At 42.3% G+C, this 18,344-nt stretch overlaps 5 protein-coding genes and 1 long non-coding RNA gene across 13 annotated transcripts in view; 3 read left to right on the forward strand and 3 right to left on the reverse strand.

Moving 5' to 3' along the window:
• Positions 1-2,958, reverse strand: part of LOC144470426 (RNA-binding protein fusilli-like) — a 29,935-nt gene extending 26,977 nt beyond the window's left edge. The window contains exon 1 of one of the 2 annotated variants that reach the window (XM_078181525.1): positions 1,379-2,665. In XM_078181525.1, coding sequence (XP_078037651.1) covers positions 1,379-1,522 — 144 coding nt within the window. In that variant the 5' untranslated portion in view covers positions 1,523-2,665. Of the gene's footprint in view, positions 1-1,378 lie in introns of both variants that reach the window. The other variant, XM_078181524.1, reaches the window with a different exon arrangement.
• Positions 2,959-4,626: 1,668 nt separating this feature from the next.
• Positions 4,627-7,637, forward strand: LOC144470433 (uncharacterized). Of its 2 annotated transcripts, XR_013494124.1 has the most exons (4): positions 4,627-4,722; positions 4,908-6,324; positions 6,429-6,724; positions 6,816-7,637. It is a non-coding gene; the product is annotated as an uncharacterized LOC144470433 (long non-coding RNA). The 2 variants fall into 2 exon arrangements; XR_013494123.1 differs by having other exon boundaries at positions 4,633-6,324; positions 6,816-7,627.
• A 4-nt stretch (positions 7,638-7,641) lies between these two features.
• Positions 7,642-11,207, reverse strand: Pig-b (phosphatidylinositol glycan anchor biosynthesis class B). Of its 2 annotated transcripts, XM_078181530.1 has the most exons (3): positions 10,930-11,207; positions 8,437-10,848; positions 7,642-8,356 (listed from the first exon to the last, which is right to left on the reverse strand). In XM_078181530.1, exon 2 carries the CDS (start codon positions 10,843-10,845, stop codon positions 9,376-9,378), a length of 1,470 nt encoding a protein of 489 aa, XP_078037656.1. In that variant the 5' UTR covers positions 10,846-10,848; positions 10,930-11,207; the 3' UTR covers positions 7,642-8,356; positions 8,437-9,375. The 2 variants fall into 2 exon arrangements, with proteins under 2 accessions (XP_078037656.1, XP_078037655.1); XM_078181529.1 differs by having other exon boundaries at positions 8,437-11,207.
• A 53-nt stretch (positions 11,208-11,260) lies between these two features.
• On the forward strand, positions 11,261-14,886 carry LOC144470427 (E3 SUMO-protein ligase ZBED1). Of its 3 annotated transcripts, XM_078181527.1 has the most exons (5): positions 11,275-11,993; positions 12,102-12,932; positions 13,026-13,441; positions 13,519-13,673; positions 13,754-14,886. In XM_078181527.1, the coding sequence occupies exons 1-5, from the start codon at positions 11,649-11,651 to the stop codon at positions 14,074-14,076; spliced, it is 2,070 nt and encodes a 689-aa protein (XP_078037653.1). In that variant the 5' UTR covers positions 11,275-11,648; the 3' UTR covers positions 14,077-14,886. The 3 variants fall into 3 exon arrangements, with proteins under 3 accessions (XP_078037654.1, XP_078037653.1, XP_078037652.1); XM_078181526.1 differs by having other exon boundaries at positions 11,276-12,932; XM_078181528.1 differs by lacking the exon at positions 13,754-14,886 and having other exon boundaries at positions 11,261-12,932; positions 13,497-13,604.
• LOC144470431 (transmembrane protein 138) lies at positions 11,554-15,971 on the reverse strand. 2 transcript variants are annotated; one of them, XM_078181536.1, is made up of 5 exons: positions 15,790-15,971; positions 15,647-15,719; positions 15,374-15,548; positions 15,165-15,298; positions 11,554-11,930 (listed from the first exon to the last, which is right to left on the reverse strand). In XM_078181536.1, the coding sequence occupies exons 1-4, from the start codon at positions 15,921-15,923 to the stop codon at positions 15,192-15,194; spliced, it is 489 nt and encodes a 162-aa protein (XP_078037662.1). In that variant the 5' UTR covers positions 15,924-15,971; the 3' UTR covers positions 11,554-11,930; positions 15,165-15,191. The 2 variants fall into 2 exon arrangements, with proteins under 2 accessions (XP_078037662.1, XP_078037663.1); XM_078181537.1 differs by lacking the exon at positions 11,554-11,930 and adding an exon at positions 14,999-15,100.
• Positions 15,972-16,175: 204 nt separating this feature from the next.
• Positions 16,176-17,922, forward strand: LOC144470429 (XK-related protein 6). Of its 2 annotated transcripts, XM_078181532.1 has the most exons (4): positions 16,176-16,716; positions 16,798-17,119; positions 17,213-17,368; positions 17,432-17,922. In XM_078181532.1, the coding sequence occupies exons 1-4, from the start codon at positions 16,411-16,413 to the stop codon at positions 17,914-17,916; spliced, it is 1,269 nt and encodes a 422-aa protein (XP_078037658.1). In that variant the 5' UTR covers positions 16,176-16,410; the 3' UTR covers positions 17,917-17,922. The 2 variants fall into 2 exon arrangements, with proteins under 2 accessions (XP_078037658.1, XP_078037657.1); XM_078181531.1 differs by having other exon boundaries at positions 16,798-17,368.
• Positions 17,923-18,344: the final 422 nt, after the last annotated feature.

The following is an 18,344-nucleotide window of genomic DNA, read 5'->3' on the forward strand; positions in this document are numbered from 1 at the left end:
GGCGTACACGAGAATAATCTGAATCGTTTACCGACGGCAAACAAATCACTCTTAAACGCTCTCCTCGGAAAAAAGTGCTACGCAATTATGATCAATCAGACGCGCACGTACTTCTCGATCCGTCCGAGATAATCGGACGTCGATCGGTGAATCGGTGCGCAGGAGGACTTCCGTTTAAATAAGTCGTCGAACTGTTCCCCCGAAGGATTTCGCGTCACACGCCGGGACAGCTAACGGCGGAGAACTGGAATGATCGTTGCTCGTTAACGAGGATCATGGAACGCGTTCGGTGAAGAATTTCGACCGTCGTGAATCAACGCGCGCGAGAGAGAGACGCGGCGTCGTCCATGGCGCCGGATAATCTCGTCGGCGAAGCTGGAGGTAATGGACGACCTTTCGAGGGCGCGATGCGCCGCCTCCACCGGACAATTCGAGAAACAATGGCAGCCGGGGACACGCAGAGACAGAGCCAAGCACGCTGTGGCAGCGGGACTCGGCCTCGGATTGACAGCCAACGCTCCTCGCTTCGTTCAATGAATTGCTGGATCGTTCCCGATAGTTTCCATAGTTTCATTGGTTCGACTCCCGGACACGCAACACAACAGCCAACACAATGCGTTTACGCCCGTGAATGGGCATCGGCGATCCTCGACGAGCCATTAACCGTGACTCTAGCGCTGCTTCAGCTCGTTACACCGGAAGTATATTTCGACGCAATTGCTTCGAGCGTGTGCGAGCATCGAAACAAACATCGAAAATGCGAGCATAAAAATCAGCAATAGAATGCACGGTTCACCGGCGTGAATCAAGACTTTTTCCCTGTACTCTGTGCGTGAATCATTTCGCGTGGACATTGCCCCGCGATCGCCGATGGACGCGCGCACGAGCATATTCGTGTCGAAAATCTGGTCGACGATCGGTCGAATTTAATCAACCGATTCGTCGCGGATGCTTCTACGCGTACGCGACCACTCTTGTCACGTGACCGTGATTTCAAAAAACGCGCGATTCCGCGTTCCTTGTTTTCCCTGGGTCGCGCACGAAATTATTACGCGGATTGATATCTTAATAGCTGCTGCTATCCGCGCCTCTAGCGTGACTTTGGAATTAAATCAACAACTACTACGTTCCAGAAAGTAATCCGATTAACGATCAACGATTGCAAGTAATCTATACGGTTATTACAAGCAATCCGTAATGGTTTATAACAACTAACGAGGCGTAATCGTCGATCGTTGATCGAATCACCTGTTCGTCGACTCTGTTCTGTTCTGGAACTTGGTTTTGAATCTCTGAAGGAAGCTCTCTTACTTGCGGAGCGAGCATCGCGATGCTCTCGTTTCGATTATTACTGCGAACTGATTTGAATAGCGTGTACCTTGTTCTGCAAGACATCGACGAGCACGTAGATCAGCAGCGTGATTTCCTCTTCGTCGGAGCCGAGAGCGTTGCCCTGGAGACCGGCGGTGGCCACGTAAAGAGCGACCAGGTGAGTCGGCCCCCTCGCGCCCGTGGTCTGCATCTTGTCCGGCCGAGTTTCGGTACCCGTCGTTCCTCCGTGTCAACACTGAATTATATTCCCACTAGAGCAGCAGCAACGCGACACCAAAAACCGAACGTTTGACGCCCGTTTTCGACAGAGACTTTCTTTTCCAGCACTTTTCACGAACGAGGGGACGAACGGGCCACCGTGTTCTGGATAATACCTGTGTGTGCTCCCACACCGGCTACGCACACTTTCAACAATTCACTGACTCCTGGGGTTCTGTGGGCCGATGCGCGGCATGTCGTGTACACACCTCCGTTCGTTGTCCTGGCGATGATACTGGTCGATTGTTCCTTCTCTTGGAGGTTATGGGTCGGCGAACCGATACCGATACCGATGTCGCATCGACTCCAATTCCGATTCCGAGAGATCCCGACGGTACACCGTGCGAACCGCGCCTGTGTCTAGGAGCAGCACGGATTCCGCGCGCCGCCACGTTCCCGAAGATTTCGCACGTTTAATTCGCGAACGACCAGCACCCGCGAGGCGAATCGTTTCTCCGCGGATCGGATTGTCTTTCTGACGACGGCGAGCCGTCGCGAATGGCTTCGGCTTCGTGCAACACTGGCCAACAACCGGCCGACCGTTGCGCGCACACGTCGTCGTTGCCTCACCTGGCGACTGCGCATCGAACCCGGCCCCTCGTTGGCTAGAGAGACCCCACTCTCCGAAGGTGTCTCTCTTCTACCTCTCTCTCCCTCTTCCTCGTTTACTTTATCTCTCTCGCGCCTCCGTGAACTCGAGCTGTCCCGTGGTTGCGACAAAGACCGTCCGTGTTAGGTTAGGAACGGGCCCGACGAAGAGACAGAGACAGCGGCGGGGAGAGAAAAAACGCGGAAACTCGACGATAACGGCACGAGCACGGGTACCACAGGCACGGTTCTTAAATTCGAGAAACTTCTCTGCTGCACGATCCGACGGATTCGACACCGATAGACCAAGAACGTATGTCCTCACCCGTGTCGCCTCAGTGTCCCGCGTCCTGTCGGTTTCGGTGAAAACGTAACACAGCCAGGTCGAAAGAGGCGAAGGGAAAGGCAGGTCGGAGAGCCGGAGCGGATCGGCGACGCACTGGCCAGGTGCGCAGACATTCCACTCGCCTTGCGGTACGCTCACCCCGCTACCCGACCATTATTTTCCACTCGGAGCGCCACGTTTTACCTCTTCATGGCGGACCCTTCGATCCTCGATACGAATACGCCGCCGACGACGATATCGGCGGACCCTCGTCCCCGGGAAAATGCGTTTTGATTCGAACGCCACAGCCGGATGCATCCGGTCGTCGGGTTAGACGGAGCGCCGTTCGGAATAGAAACTCCACGAAAATATTCTTGTATCCGCAGAACGACCACGACCTGATCTGTTTCACACGGAACCTCCCGGGAACCGTTAGAAATCAGTTGCGCGTGTTTGTCTGGGAAATTCTCGGTCAGAGTGGCGGAGTCGAACAAGGAACAACTGGAACGTTGTCGCCGGGGACGATTGGAACGATTCGATTACGAGGCAGCCCCGTATCGATATCGGAAACGACGTTCCGTTCACGGTTAGTTTAACGCACGCCCGGAACTTCCCTTATTCGAATTAAGTAATTCCGGGACACGGATAAACGCAGCCTTTCGCACGGTTGTGCGTTCACCTTTTCGATACGAGCGTTGAAACGTCCAATCGATAGCGATTCAAAGACGGACGAGTAATTGTAAGGCTGTTCCGTTCATTCGCCGTCGACGAAACAGGAACAGTGACTCTGTTTGTCGATGTGCACGACACATCTGCCATTTCGCAGACGGTCGACCGATCGACAAACTGCTTCGTTACGATTTTAACCTAAATCGTGAAACGCGTGTTCTTACGTGGATCGATTTCTACTTCCGATTCCCGGTGTACACTGTGCGAGGAAGAACGAGCGTACGCTTTGGGTTGCCAACGGCAAATGCTTCCGTTCCGTGTGAAAAGATTCGCGACATTAAAGCGTAAACAGCGTTCAATACGATTGCGGAACGTAAACATCGGTGATTCGGTATTATCGCGTAACGATAAGGACAATGTGTAGGTACCGTTGCATGGTGGCGAGAAACGTCGCACGATTTCAGCGCGTCCAAGGCGGTAGACGCTGCGAGTCTGCGGTTCCCGCACTCTCCGGCTTCACCTGTTACGATAACGCTGATAAGTTCGATCGCTAACCCACGTGAAATGACTCCAATCGCCTTTTATTTCAGCTCGATTCGAGACGATCGCGCGACTTTCTATCAATGATGCCGAGGGTATCCGCGGACCACTTCCGGTTTGCAGAATCAATCAGAAGAGCCGCATCCTCGCGAGCCTAAGAAGAAATTGCTTGTCGGTAGATTCGAGTGCTGTCCTATTGGGCCGATCGATTTCGGGATCGATGATGCTGATGAATTGTTTCAGGTGTCGGAAACGGTCCGCGATATATGCTGGAACAAGGAGTCAACGCCAGGCGTGCGCTGCTGCCGAAGGAAAGGAAAATGGCGACTACCTCGCGCGCTCCCTTTGAACAGAAGGAGGCTCTAACAAGTTGTAAGAGATCACAGGTTCTTACCGTCGCTTGTGCCCCCGTTTCGGTGCTCCCTCCATAACGTGATCACGGCCTTGATAGCGTGCGTGCACGAGCATGCTTGTTCCACTGTTACGTTCCTTTTTCTCTCTCTCTCTCTCTCTTTCTTTCTTTCTTTCTTTCTCTCGTTCCTCCCCATTACGACCGGTCAGCTTTTGGAAAATGCTTCCTGCAGTTAAGCTGCACGCAAAACGAGCAAGGCAGACGATCGCCAGGAAACCGCTTCAATCGCGTTTAACGATTTCGAAGCTGATCGAAGCAATTCCATCCGACTGCACACGCGTGCAAGGTAATACAGCTTCCAGAAATGAACAAAAGAGCAGTGGCGTCGTCGTGAGGTACTAGAGAATACCGGGCTCTCCTTTTATACTTATTGTTAGTCCATTAAACGCGAAGAACTATTTAAATCGTTCGAGCGATTCTCTATGTTGTTTTTCATCCGCAGACTCTTGCTCGCGGTTGCATTCACCGCGGGGCAAAACAACTCATTCGAGGAGCGGAAAGTGGCCCGGTCGTTGGATTGAAATCTCCAGCGAGAAAGGTTTTCAGATGAATAATCGGGCAAGAGAATAGCTTGGACAATCGTGCGCTAAAATTTTGGGTGGGTTTGACTACAAAGAATATACGACGACCATTGCCGGATGGTTGATCCGATGGCGGAACGAAACTGTATCTATCTGTTTTCGAAGAGGAAAATGATTCGGGAGATTTCGAAATAACAGAAATATGGGTACGTCGAGAGCGGTCACCGGGCCTGGTTTGTAATATGCGTTTCATGGTTTTCAGGCGTCTTAGGAAGGAGAGCGAAGGAGGGCGAAAGAGAGCGGAGGAAAGCCGACGAGCAACAGGTTGCCACGATCTTGGGCAAGGTGGGGGGGAGAAACGAGAAGAGAACCCTTCGGAGAGACAGAGAAACTGAAAACAGGCAACCAAGTGGGAAAGCGATCGTCGCCGGGATTTGGTTGGAATATCCGTGAAGCGAAATGCTTAGCGGTACGCAAGAGCCGACGCGCGACGGTGTCACGACAGAGGGACCGGATTGGTCGGTCACCTGTTGCCTGCCAACTGTGATTGGTTGGCCTCGGCGCCGCGTAACGACTGTCGGAGGAGGACAAGTGCATCATCCGCTGGTCTACGATGGACCAAGATCGAGAATGGACATCGTACGGATGCCGATTTCGTCTTTTGGACGCCGCGAAAACATACCGATACAACCGTATACGCAACTGTTCGTGTGACCGCGTACTTACACACGTATCGCATTATTTGTCCTTCCTCGTGATCGGGTTAGCCGCGCAACACGATTATGAAATACGTGTTTACCGTTTTTGTAAGCTCGTTACTCCGCGTTATAATTACCCGACACCCGCAAAGAGCGTAACGTCGGCTTTCGTCAACCGAATGACTTCTCTAGCGACTACATATCGTCAGCTTCCGCGTTGTTCCGTACGACATTTATCAAGCACTCGATATCTTTGAACGCGTGTTCGTTTCGTCGAGACCGTGTACGCTCCCAGAAAAATCTGGTATTGAGATTATCGAGGTGTGTGAAACGCTCATCTTACTTTCACATTCCTTCGAGATTCTAGATTAAAGACTTTAGATTTTAGATTGCGAAGAACCATGCGAAAGATTAACAGGTGACGGCGGTCGCAGGCGTGTGCCAGTTGCGAAATTAGGTGGCTAAGGACCATCCGGGAACAGGTGTAGCTGATAGGGAGAACGGCGAGAAACCGCGCCAACAACCGAGACCAAAGTCTCCGCCGGGAGAGCAAAGTCTGCATCATCGACAGTGTAAGGAAAGCCGGTTTACGATGTCGGACTCTGAACCTTCCGTGTCATATTGATTCTGTATACTGTATAAGTGTATACGTAGGAGCCAGAGTCGCGTTGCTGTAAAGTAGACACGACGACACGAGTCTTTAAGTACCACGCGCATGCATAATGCCTAGCTTTTTATGCCGATCGTTGCTTCCTTTTTTAATTCTCGCAGAAACGAGGAATAATTCGCACGATACCAAAGATATTTGACTTTTCGAGACGCTCTGGATTTTAAAGGGAAACCAAGATGGCGGTTCGAGAGCCACGAAAGCAACGCACGCGTAGAGCCTTCCAACGGGTTTTATCGTGCAACCAATCTGCAAGTTAATAATAAGGATAATGATTGCCATTCGACGGGAAAGATACACGAGATAAGGCGAAGGTAAAGCGATGCGCGTTAAATGAAAAGCACTATACTATACTATAGTATCGAATACGAAGAAAATTCAAACAGAGTAACAGAAAGCAGATTATGATTTCTTGTAGGATTGTAGCTGTTTGTCCAGGAGAAATACGAGAAACAACGAATAAGGAGGATTGCTACGGATGTCGGCAACGTTTCGAAATATATAAGTTGAACGTGCGCGTTTTCTGGGTTCGCCGGAAAGACGATCGTGCATAATCAATGTACGGAATACCAAACAGCCGATTTGGCTGACGATGCAAGGTCACCCGGGAACATCGGCTTCGAAACATGCGAGCGTTCGACGATGTTTCGCTAGGGTCGTCTATCCAGTTGCCGAACACTTCGAGCAGTGTTAATATAACCTGGCCTTCTCAACGTATTGTAGAATGCTTTCGATCTCTCGCTCGCCTTGAGACGGTACCATTGAAAGATGCTCGCGATCGACAAGGTATTATTTTTGATTTCAGGAGACATTTTCTCGTCGAGCGAGGGCGGAAGAGCAAAAGAAGGAAGAGCGCGACGTGAGGACAGAGGGGAGAAACGTTCTTCGAGGTAGAAACACCTGTCGGACACCTGGTTCTCAAGGGATCCCGAAACCGTCTAAAACCACGACCTAGCGCTGAACAATAGAGCAGGATGATCGTTCTAGAACATCGCCGATTTGGAATGCAAAAATTATTTCTAAAGAAGATGTATCGCGTACACGTGCGTAATTGTGGATGCATTAACGTTAAGTTGCTGCATAAATTGACCCACTGGCAATCATCAACATGCAATTATAATATCTGTCACAGGGACGTAAGAACGTACACGGTCAAAGAGGTTCTCTGGCCTTTTTCTTTCGTTTTTTTTCGTACAAAACAGATGATTGTCGTCGTTGACCAAATACTCATGGAAAATAAATGTCACAGGTTCGGCACGGTTTGAGAGCGAGAGAGAGAGAGAATGTTAGATCCGCTGGAATAATTTACAAATATTTCGACGTGTAATGCCGCTCGAGTTCGCGATGAACGATCCGTTTCGGATGCTCTTTCACGATAGAAGGAAGGGGAGCGGATTCACCGTTGCGCAGAACTTTCTCTCGAACGAGGATTATACTCGTGGTGCCTTTCGTGCACGTAGCCATGCTACGTAACTTTCAAACCGTCGCAAATCACGCTGCTCCTTCCGCGAATGGTTTCCATTATGTTCGAATGGTCGCCCGAGTCTAATTTGGTCGATGCTGGAAAACAGAGTGAATTCCTTTATATTTATATCTATTTTTAATTATGCTTGCAACGTCGCAAGGCTTCCACCAAGACAAGGAGCGCAAATCATCTCTGCGTAAATTGTTCCCACAAATCTGCAGTGCGACGTACGGTGGCTTACTTGCGAGGAACAAATGGAAAACTTTGGTAATACGGTTTCGCTAATACGAAAAAACCGGCACCGAGGGAAGACCAGATAGAGGAAGGAACACGGGAGAAGGAAGACGAGAGAGAAGACAAGCTGGTCGCTGACCCGCTCGGAACGTTGACTCCATGTAGCCAGTCCCCTCTTTATATTTCCTTCCATCCCGCTTGCACCATCTCCGCTGTGTACCTTCGATTACAGCCACCAGCCACCAGTTACCTTACCTTACTTTACCTTGCGTTACTTTACCACGTCCGCCTTTCTTTCACCCGACCGATCGCAACCATTATATTCCAGACTTAGCATCTCTCTGGGATCTGTCCGTTGCTTTCCCGTCCCTCTCCACTCTTCATCCGCATTCTCGCCGCATGTTTTTCTCGTTGCAACCAACGCGACGCGTTCGACGATCGGGCATAATTCCATCTACTATTTATTTCGGAGCTCGAAGAGAACCGGAAGCAAGCCGGATTAGAATCTCAATCGGCAAAGCCACAACTTTCTTGTAGACTCTGCCGATCATTCGCCTTTTGATTCCAACTATGTACAGAAAGCAAGGCTTTTTTCCTCGCATTCATTCTCCAACCGGCGAGAATAAATATTGCGTAAAAGTGCACACCTACGAGACAATGGACAACGTTAATAACGATCGCGATTTGATAGATCGGTATTAAGTAGCAGAGTCGGGCGAGTATGTACCGTTAGAATCGCAATCGTTCTCACAGCGTCTCCGAGATCCGAACCTTGGTGATAACGGTACGGGTTCGTTCCTCAACGAATTTTCGCTTCGTAGCAAAGACCATTGCTCGGCATTGTCTATTAATCATTGTCGCCGAAGCTTTCCCGTAGAAATGGAAAATCGACAATGGCCTCGCGAAAGCTCTCGTTCTCTCTACCAGAGAACCGTGTGCGTTTGCTTTTCTCTCATGCGATCTCGAAGTTGATATAGGCATAGCTACGGAAGTATAGAAGTAATGTTAAAGTGTAGACTATAGAGTACGCGCTGCCACCATCGTGGTTGGCCACCACCTCTCTATCGTGTCGGTCTTCCACTCCGCAAACTACCCGACGGGATCTCGACTCCTCCCGCCGCCGTTGCTCAATTATTTCCGTCATTAAGACCGCCTTCTTGAGCCATGTATCTACGAGAGTCACTCCCAATGTACCAATCGATATTTCTCGCGAAAAATTGAAGAAAACGTCTCATTTTCCTTTTCTCGTGGCCTGTTCGCGACGATGAACATTGGTAAATGTAATCTGTGCTCCACAGAAGGTGATATTGCATACCAGAGCGCCTGATTACGTTTTCACAATTAGTTGGATGTATTATCATTACAGATCTTAGTCTTTTCTTGTTTTTAAACGTTTTACCATATCTATCGGTTGATCTTTGAACACGCTAAGATAATGGAACAAAGTTCGTATAAATATGTCACTGGTAGCACATTTAGCGCAGATGCGTTTGCTCGTCAAGGAGATTGCTTTTCAACTAGATTGGGCCAATTGATTTTACTGGTTGGAACAATCGCAGTCGGTGGAAGCTTGGATGATAACATACCGGTAATTCGTGAATGCATTTTTCAAACGAATGAAATGTAGAAAGCGTTTTTTTTTTCTTACAATTCGGATGTGATAGTTTTATTTGCGTTTATATACATGAATATACCTTCCATAATTCGACTGAGGAAAATGTGAATAGAACACCTCGTAAGCGAGTCGATAATTGTCTAAGAATTGTCTTATATCTGACGACACTTTGTCGAATGTTATTACATGACTAGGAATTGATGTATTTTCTTTCTCGTTGTAACGATGACTAAGCCATCGCGTTGGATTAGCGAAAAATAAATCTGCCTCGTCAACGTAGTTTGTCGTATGACGAAAATTCGGCTCACAAGTTAATATTGTTGTTGATACGTTTACATGTAAATGACTGTACAATGGTGTAGCGTGACAGGGTGTTAGAAACAGTATGTCAGTCTTGTCGTTCGTGGCGGTAATTTCTTTGCGAAGAATATTCATTACATCTAACGATCCACGTTGGTGTATCATGGAGAAGTAAAAGCCGGGAACGATATTGCTAATTAGTAACAAAGCAACGAATATTTTTCTCCCTGTCCTGGCAGATTTTTCGTTTAAACGAAATGTACAGGAAGTACATATGTATATTAGCATTGGTAACAGAGGCAATAAAAATCTGAACTCTTTGTGAGGCAGTAAAGAATATACAAGGATCGTCCAACCGATCGTGAATAACATAACCGTCTGACGATGAAAACATGCTGGATGTTTCATTATCTGCCAAATGCATAATAAAAAGACAATGTAATACAATCCCAAAAGTATTGGTAGACCACAGAAAATGTACCAAAGTAAATGATTGGTCCCATAAAAATCTCCTATCTTGTACAGAACGTTTACACGGAAGAACTCCCAAGGAGAAACAACTAAAGTGTTATAGAAGAAACTATCTAGCAGAATTGAGCTTGTGCAACAAATGATGGTTATAGCACTATATTGACCGATCAACGTTAACCTCTTTGAGCTAGTGCAGAAATGATAAATGCACAGAGGTAACCATAAAACAGCTGCAGTGGGTCTCATTGCGCATAAGAACCCAACAATCCATAGAAAGTTTATGTTTCTAATGTAACTGTCACGCCATGGAAACATAGATAATGCTATCATAGTAAACGCAGTTTCTATTGTATTTATAAGTGTTCTTGTGGCGCAATAATACCAATACCAATTTATACATAAGCTATACAAAGTCCATTTGTTTTGTGTCCATTCGTAAAACCTGTACTCTCCGTAAGCACTAACGATTGCTTGGATGATTCGAGGCACTGTTATCAAGATTGTTGCATAATCTAAGGATGCCAGTGCCAATATTCGATAAATAACAGACACCAGAAATGGATATATGTAGTTGCGAATGTTTAAAGTCCACTCCCACGTCAAATATCCATATCCAAATGCTAAGCGATGAGCGACTTCCAGCGATTGCCAATACTCATCCGGTACGTGAGCAGTTTGAACGAGAAAAGTAGAACTTAACCTCCATAGTATTAGCAACGACAATGTTTTATACTTCTTGGGCAAATACATTTCCTATATTTGTAGTAACGTACGTGAATTCTTCCGCTATCCTTGCTTAAAAACCTTTTGTTGATAATTACATAAATTGCATACAAACGATAGTCGGTTCAAAAGTATTTGTATTTCGGCGAGCCAAGACAGGTCGAAGCGTGACAATATATTGTTATTCTTAGATAAGCCATCGATACGAAGAGTCACGTGCAACGCATAAGTTCTTTCTGTTGTACATTCTCGTAATCCTCTAATTCCACGAGACGACTTCTTTTTGTTCGAACAAAATGTTTCACGTTCTATTTAAATAGATATGTGTAGACCGTACGCAGCACAATATGTACATGAAGCGTGTAGCGCGAATTCGAGTAATCGATACAGATGGAGCCACGTCGAAACCGCAACCATTTTGTGGGATCGATTAGTTGAGAGCTCTCCGTAGCGATATTTCTTTGAACAAGTGAACCAAAGTCGATAGCATCGTAACGAGAAGTGGTCGATAACCGATCGTGCATCGTTCTTTTCGAAACGAGAAATTGAAGTTCGATATCTGTGAAATAATTCGTCAAACGCCGCTTTGAGATATCGGATTCTTCGCGGTAAATTCGTTATACCTTAGCAACCACGAGTTAGGCGAAGATATTCTAAAACGCAAGCATGCATCGTTCGAAGCGGTTGCATTTGAAATTATGCAACAAAAATCCACCATTTTGATGAGAAACAAACGCAATGAAGTAGTAAACACAGATGAAATACTGAAATATCTGTACTTTAAGGGTAAGATAAGGCACACCGGCACGTATGTATTTTGATTGACAATCATGGAAAGTAAATCGATTATATTGCCGAGCAACGGAAAATCTAGCATACCAGATGATTCCAAGAGCGAAATGCAAATGGTATTAGCTAAAATGATGGAAGAAAAGCATACTTATACTTACAAGAAATTAGTTGTGCCTATGTCGATGAGGAGTATTTATTGGAAATTCTTTGGGTTTCCAGCTACCGACGACGGAGATATCCTCACTAAAGTTAAAATCGTTTGCATACTATGCAAAACTCAAATCGCGTATAACCGTAACACCAGTAACTTGCGTATGCACCTGCAAAACAAGCATGCACAAGAGCTGTTAGAACTGGAAGCTACTAATCCACCGCGTAGACAGGTACTTTCACAAGAAACTAAAGATCGGAGGGCTCAAAAGAGATTATTAAAGGCAGGTTTAACCTCTGCACAACATATTTACACTACTAATGCCGATGGTACTGTGCAGATAGATGGGGACATTCAGTTTGTTACAGACCCAAATATAAGTTTATCTAATATCGAGGATGACATTGCAATTGGTCAACCATTACGTGTTATGATCAAAAGTGGTTCCAATATTGCAAACAACAGTCAAAATGTGGCCTTTCTTATGCCAGAGGAAAACCCTATTAATCAATCGAGTATCGATGGCAAAACTGTGTCCGATGCTATAGCAGAATTTATTATAATGGATTTACAATTACCAGAGGTCGTGGAAGGTAGGGGGTTTCAAAGACTAGTTGCAACTTTAAGGTCACCTTGCGAAATTCCAAGTAAAAATAAGCTAGAAGAAGAACTTATACCAAAAATTTATGACACCTTCCGCGAATCTGTGGCTGCCACTCTGTCTTGTATTAGTACAGAAGTAGGCTTGACTATTGAGGAATGGAGATCAAATTCAGATGAACGTTTTGTTACTATCTCTGTTTACTATCAGAATTCTGGCGAACCGGTCTTAGAATGTAAAGTCTTGAGTACAGTTCATGCGCCTTTGGATTGGGAAGAATCTCAATGGGGCAGTACAATAGATTCTTTGCTGCTCGACTGGGATTTGAAAATTGAAAGGATAACTGCAGTAGTAATAGCTACATCCAGAACAGAACTATTGTCCGCATTAACAAATCGAGGATTAACGTTAGTTCCTTGTTTGCTTTATACTTTACAAGTATGTGCTCAGGCTTGTTTTGAAAATCCAGATGTTGCTTCTATATTATCTAAATGCAGAGCAGCTATAGGAGCTATCATAAGTCACCCAGCTGCATCTGCAGCTCTAGCTATGCAAGAGCAATTGTTGGAGGTAAATTTCAGATTGTATCACACATAGTTGCTCAAAAAGTAATCGATAATATATGGTAATTTAATTAAAATTTTTTTTCATACATTGTTGCAGTTGGATGAAAATACGATGCTCATGGATTATCCATCCGTTTGGACATCAACGTACAACATGCTCGAGCAAATGGTACTGCGTCGTAATATCGTAACATCGATCTTGGAAAGTTTGGAAGGCGTTGATCAAGAGATGGTCGATCTAACAAATGAACAGTGGAAAATTGTAGAAGATCTTGTAAATGTTCTTGAACCGTTCAAAGTTACTATTATGACGCTCAGTGAGGAGAAAATGCCTTTGATATCTTTACTAAAGCCATTGCTTTGGCAACTCGTATCTTCCCACTTGAAAGTGAAAGAAACTGACAGCGATATAGCGAGATCTTTCAAGGAATCGTTGTCCGACATGCTTTGCGATAGATACGCAGATTACAACGTTACTCTCTTACTTCAAATAGCTACTACACTGGATCCAAGGTTGCTATAAATTTTTACTTACACGTCTTTGTACTGTTAGTTTTACTTTAAATAGTCTTTTTGTTGGTTTACTTTAGGTTTAAACAACTTCCATATGCCACTGAAGAAGACAAGAACTTAGTTGCAACTCCGATTAAGGAAATGCTGACGAAATTAATACAGGAAGAATCTGGTGATGGTGCAAGTATTAAAATCGAAGAAGAGCCACCAAATAAAAAGAGTCGATTGTCCGGTATGTATGATTGTTACAGATAAAATATTAATTTCAATATATCGAATCATCTGTGTAAATAACGACTGAATTATCCGTAGGCATGGAACTTTTACTTGGAGGTTTATGCTCAACAAAAAGTGGAATGCCTGCCGAAGAGAAAGCGGACCTTGAACTTGTACAATACCATTCGGAAGCCACAGCGCCACTCGATTGTTGTCCTCTTCAGTGGTGGGCTAAAATTTCTGCAAAATGTCCAAATTTGGGAAAGTTAGCTTGCAGGTACAACTGTGTGCCCGCATGTTGTGCACCGCCTATTAGAATTCCCGCGGAAGTACAAGTTTTGTATGATACAAGGCGAGCTGCCATACCTTCTCATTTAATAGATAAATTGCTCTTTCTTCATGGCAATCATACAGTTTGAGAAGAATATTAAATTCTGTTGGGACTATCTCTAAAATACCAACATGTGATATATCAAGCAATCATTAAAATGTTGATCATTTTTTGCATGATGAAATTCTAAGCGTACTATGAAAATAACAAACTCAGGCAACCATTAATTTGCAGCATATTTTTTGCTGCTACAATACGTTAAGCTAATTTTATTTTGCATACAATCGATTGAAGTAATCTATCGAGCATTCGTTTTAGAGAAAAAGAGATAACTGGAAGCGATTTTATGAGCATACTTTGTTGCTAAAAAAGTTTTTACCAAAGTTTACAATAGAATTTTGCCATCTATTCTCTGTCTTGTTAAGTTTTCGACTATTAGTTTCTCAAAAGTGTTAGATTCAAAAAGTGTTGTACAGAAATTTAAATGAATTAAAGGGTGTAATAAGTTTATTTAAGGAAATAAACGAATACTTAAAGTATTGGTAAGTTATTGGTATCGTCAATCTAATTGTATATTCAACGATACCTCCTGTTTAAAAACATTATAAAAGTGAGCATTATAACGAGTGAAACTGCAAATACATAGTGAATTACCATAACATTTTATCTTCGCATTACTGCACTAAAAAGATGTTACTAACTTGTATTTAGAAACAAATTATTAGTACAAATGCAGCATTTTATATCATGAATAATAGAAATTATATCATGATCAAAATCTATATTATAATTAATAAATGACTTGCGTTTCAGTACTTGAATGTATGTAATATTGTATATAATGTGTTATCTATGCTTAATATTAATTTAAATATGATATCCATATTTATAAACACTGTATAAAGTTTTAGACTTTATTTTTGTAAAATGTAGACACGATTGTAAAAAGTAATTTACAATAATAATTTTTATACTGTACATACAAACATACATACATGTATATATACATGGATTATTCTTACAATGGATTAAACAATGAACATCATATTTATCAAACAGAATTGTTCTTGCATCATTTTCACTACAACAATTCCATGTTATTCAATAAGTAACTAATCCAGAAAAAAATATTTCAATTATATGCATGTTTCAATGATTTGTATTCTTATTACTTACAATATTGAGCTTAATTACAGAAGCAGATTATGGAAGATTTAATTGGTTTTGCATCCATATGAAAGTCTCGTAGAACCTAGGATCTGCAATTCTGAGAGATGCTCTCTTATAGAAATAGTAATAGAAAACTGCAACTATAAGAGAATTAAATGTAAAATAGCGTTAAAATCGGTATAGTAGATATATTGTTAATAGCATGGTTTAATTACCTCCTCTATGCAACGAATATAGAACATGAAAATTTTTAGTCCAATGATATGTGAGGGATGATGACCAATACATTTTGATATCCCATGTATGAAGAGATATGCTCAATATCATATACATAATACATAGGATTAATGTTATGCGAAATTTTGTGTACAGCAACTGTATTAATCCTACCTGTATCAAATATCGTGTCATTAACCTTTTGTTACAACAATACATTTTTAAAAAATTAAAAATTTATTTTTCATTGTAATTTTCTTTTAAACGATTACCTGGAAGATATAAGTGGAAAAGAAATTAACCAATAGTATCGTCAATGTCACAACAAGGCAAAAATCTTGGACGCTTAAATAAGAAAAAATGTTATACACGTAAAAGAAACGTGATAATAAATTAGACAAGAAAAAATACCTACACATAAAGAATTAATAAAGTAATTGGATTTTGTTGACAGAAGCCAGCGAACGAATTAACGAAAATATCGTAAAACAGTATCAAGTACTGCACAATTACAGTCATCAAATATTTTTTTGTATTTAGTGAACTCATTTATCACAACGAATAAAATTGACTTATATGATATACTTTCGTCATACATGTAGACAAGTAGAGGCACATATCCTTATTGTATCATATATACAGTGTAACTGCTGCTATGACAACGAAAATAATGTTGTTATGATCACACTTAGTGTGATGTTATTGACATATACGTTGTCATTGTGACTGTGACACAAATTCTACATAGGGCAACGCGTGAATCGACAGCTGACATGTTGTTTACGAAACACGATACAACTTGTCTCCTGAAACACAACAAACCGTATCTGGGTGTTAATTAGAAATACACAAGTGTATTTTTCGAAGCCTAGACTATCATGGAATAAATATACAACAGTATGATAGTTACAAGTAAACGTCGAGGTTATGAACGTAAAATTGATAAGTGGTTGATAAGAGCGATCTGTATAAACAATAACTCTTGACGTTTAATTATCATACCCACAATTATTTAATTAGGAAACAACGAGTGACAATGGATATTGGAAATAATAACCGTGTATATACACAACAATTAATCGCTATGTTTCCTGTATTGGAACTAGACAACGACAATGTAGATTTTCCTTTAAAGAATCCAAGTATATCTTGGTTGGACATTGTTTTCCTTGTATCCTCAATTCTTATGCACGTTGTAGACATGGGATTTGATATAAATCTTGTTGTAAGATATTTACTAGCTGGAAAGACAACATACTTTATATGGACAACTACATTTATTTTTGTACCATCGCTTATAAATGTAATAATCAGTAGAAGAATGCAATGCCAAGATGACCAGGTTATTATTATTATTATTACGTTGTGTTATCCACTAAATTTCTATTTTAATAATGTTGAAATAATTATTGTTTTCCCCTAGAAAAATTCTGTCCAAAATCATACTGAATCCAAGTGCATACATTCCATGTTAACAAGAAAGTTGTATTGTATTGTAGTTGTTGCATTTCAATTAGCACCAGTACTTCGTTACTACAGGATACTGATATATACTCTGAAGGCTTATAGATTTCAAAAACAAGGAAACAGAAATGCTCAAAGAAGATACTACATAAAAATGCTCAAAGAAGATCAAGATGTTGCTCTATTGAGAGTATTTGAATGCTTTTTAGAAGCAGCACCGCAACAAGTTTTACAATTGACTATATTATTGAAGGATTACCATAACAAGATTAACTTTGAATGTACTGTTTTGGAAATATTTATACATAAAAAACAGATATCATTTTGGGAAGACCCACATATAAAATTAAAATTTCTCTTTGTATTCATTACAGTTATTCACCAAGTGGCTACTATCCTTAGTTCGCTTGCAAGCATGGGTTGGGCCATGGCTAGTTATCATCGTAGTATTAGATTAGTACAACAAGACAAATTCAATATCGGAATCACAGGAACTGTTTTGCAGTTTCTATGGCACTTTTGCACAACAGGTACTTAAAAGATTGTCGTATAAAAAACCTTTGGAAATCGTCATTTTTAATCAAATGTTTCAGTTTCAAGGATATTATCGCTAACCGTTGCTGCGAGCATTTTGCCAATACATACAGCGATTGCTTGCATTTTACATTGGATAGGTATGAGCTGCTGGATCATCATAGATTCACGTGGTATATTAGAGTTTTGTAGAAACCATAATCGTGCACCGCATTGTCCTCCAAAACTAAAAGAACGCATATACTCTGTGATATTATCCTTTATAATCGGCGTTGTTCACGTGTTTATATATCTACATGCTGTAGACGGCAGCACATTTTTCAAACACGTATTCTTTTATATGATTTGTTTCTTTGAAAATACGACAGCAACCGTTTTCTGGATATACGTGTCGTCAAATGAAGTGAAACAGGCTTGGTATTTCAATGTACTCATTATTTTTTGTATTGTACCATTCTTGGTGGGTATAACGGCCATGATTGTTTATTACTGCGTCTTTCATCCGTCTATAAAACGTTCAAATCCCATAAATACACCACTGTAGCCTAATACTGAGCCATTTGGTAGTATAATTTAATTTTGTTGAAAAAATATGTACCGTGCGTTTGCCAAAAGAAGGCACAGCACGTTTACATTTCCACTTCTGTTGTTGTCGCTTCCCTCCTATGATTGCAGGTAGTAATGGTCTACTGGCCGAAAACAGCAAATCGTGCTGTTGATATTCGACATCATCTTCGGCTAATAGCTAATTACTACCAGCAATCAAAGGGGGGATAGAGGGCTGCAGCAGAAGTGGGAATGTAAACGTGCTGTGCCTTCTTTTGGCGAACGCACAGGACATAACATTTAGTTTATTACTTGTTACCATATTGTACAGAACTGCCTTTTACTTCCAAATAGCATTTGTACAATTTATAATGTAATATTTTTCATCATTTTCACATATTTATATATTCCAATATTAAGCTCAAA

The sequence above is a fragment of the Augochlora pura genome, chromosome 5 (genome assembly GCF_028453695.1).
Source record: "Augochlora pura isolate Apur16 chromosome 5, APUR_v2.2.1, whole genome shotgun sequence".
Taxonomy (NCBI): Eukaryota; Metazoa; Arthropoda; class Insecta; order Hymenoptera; family Halictidae; genus Augochlora; species Augochlora pura.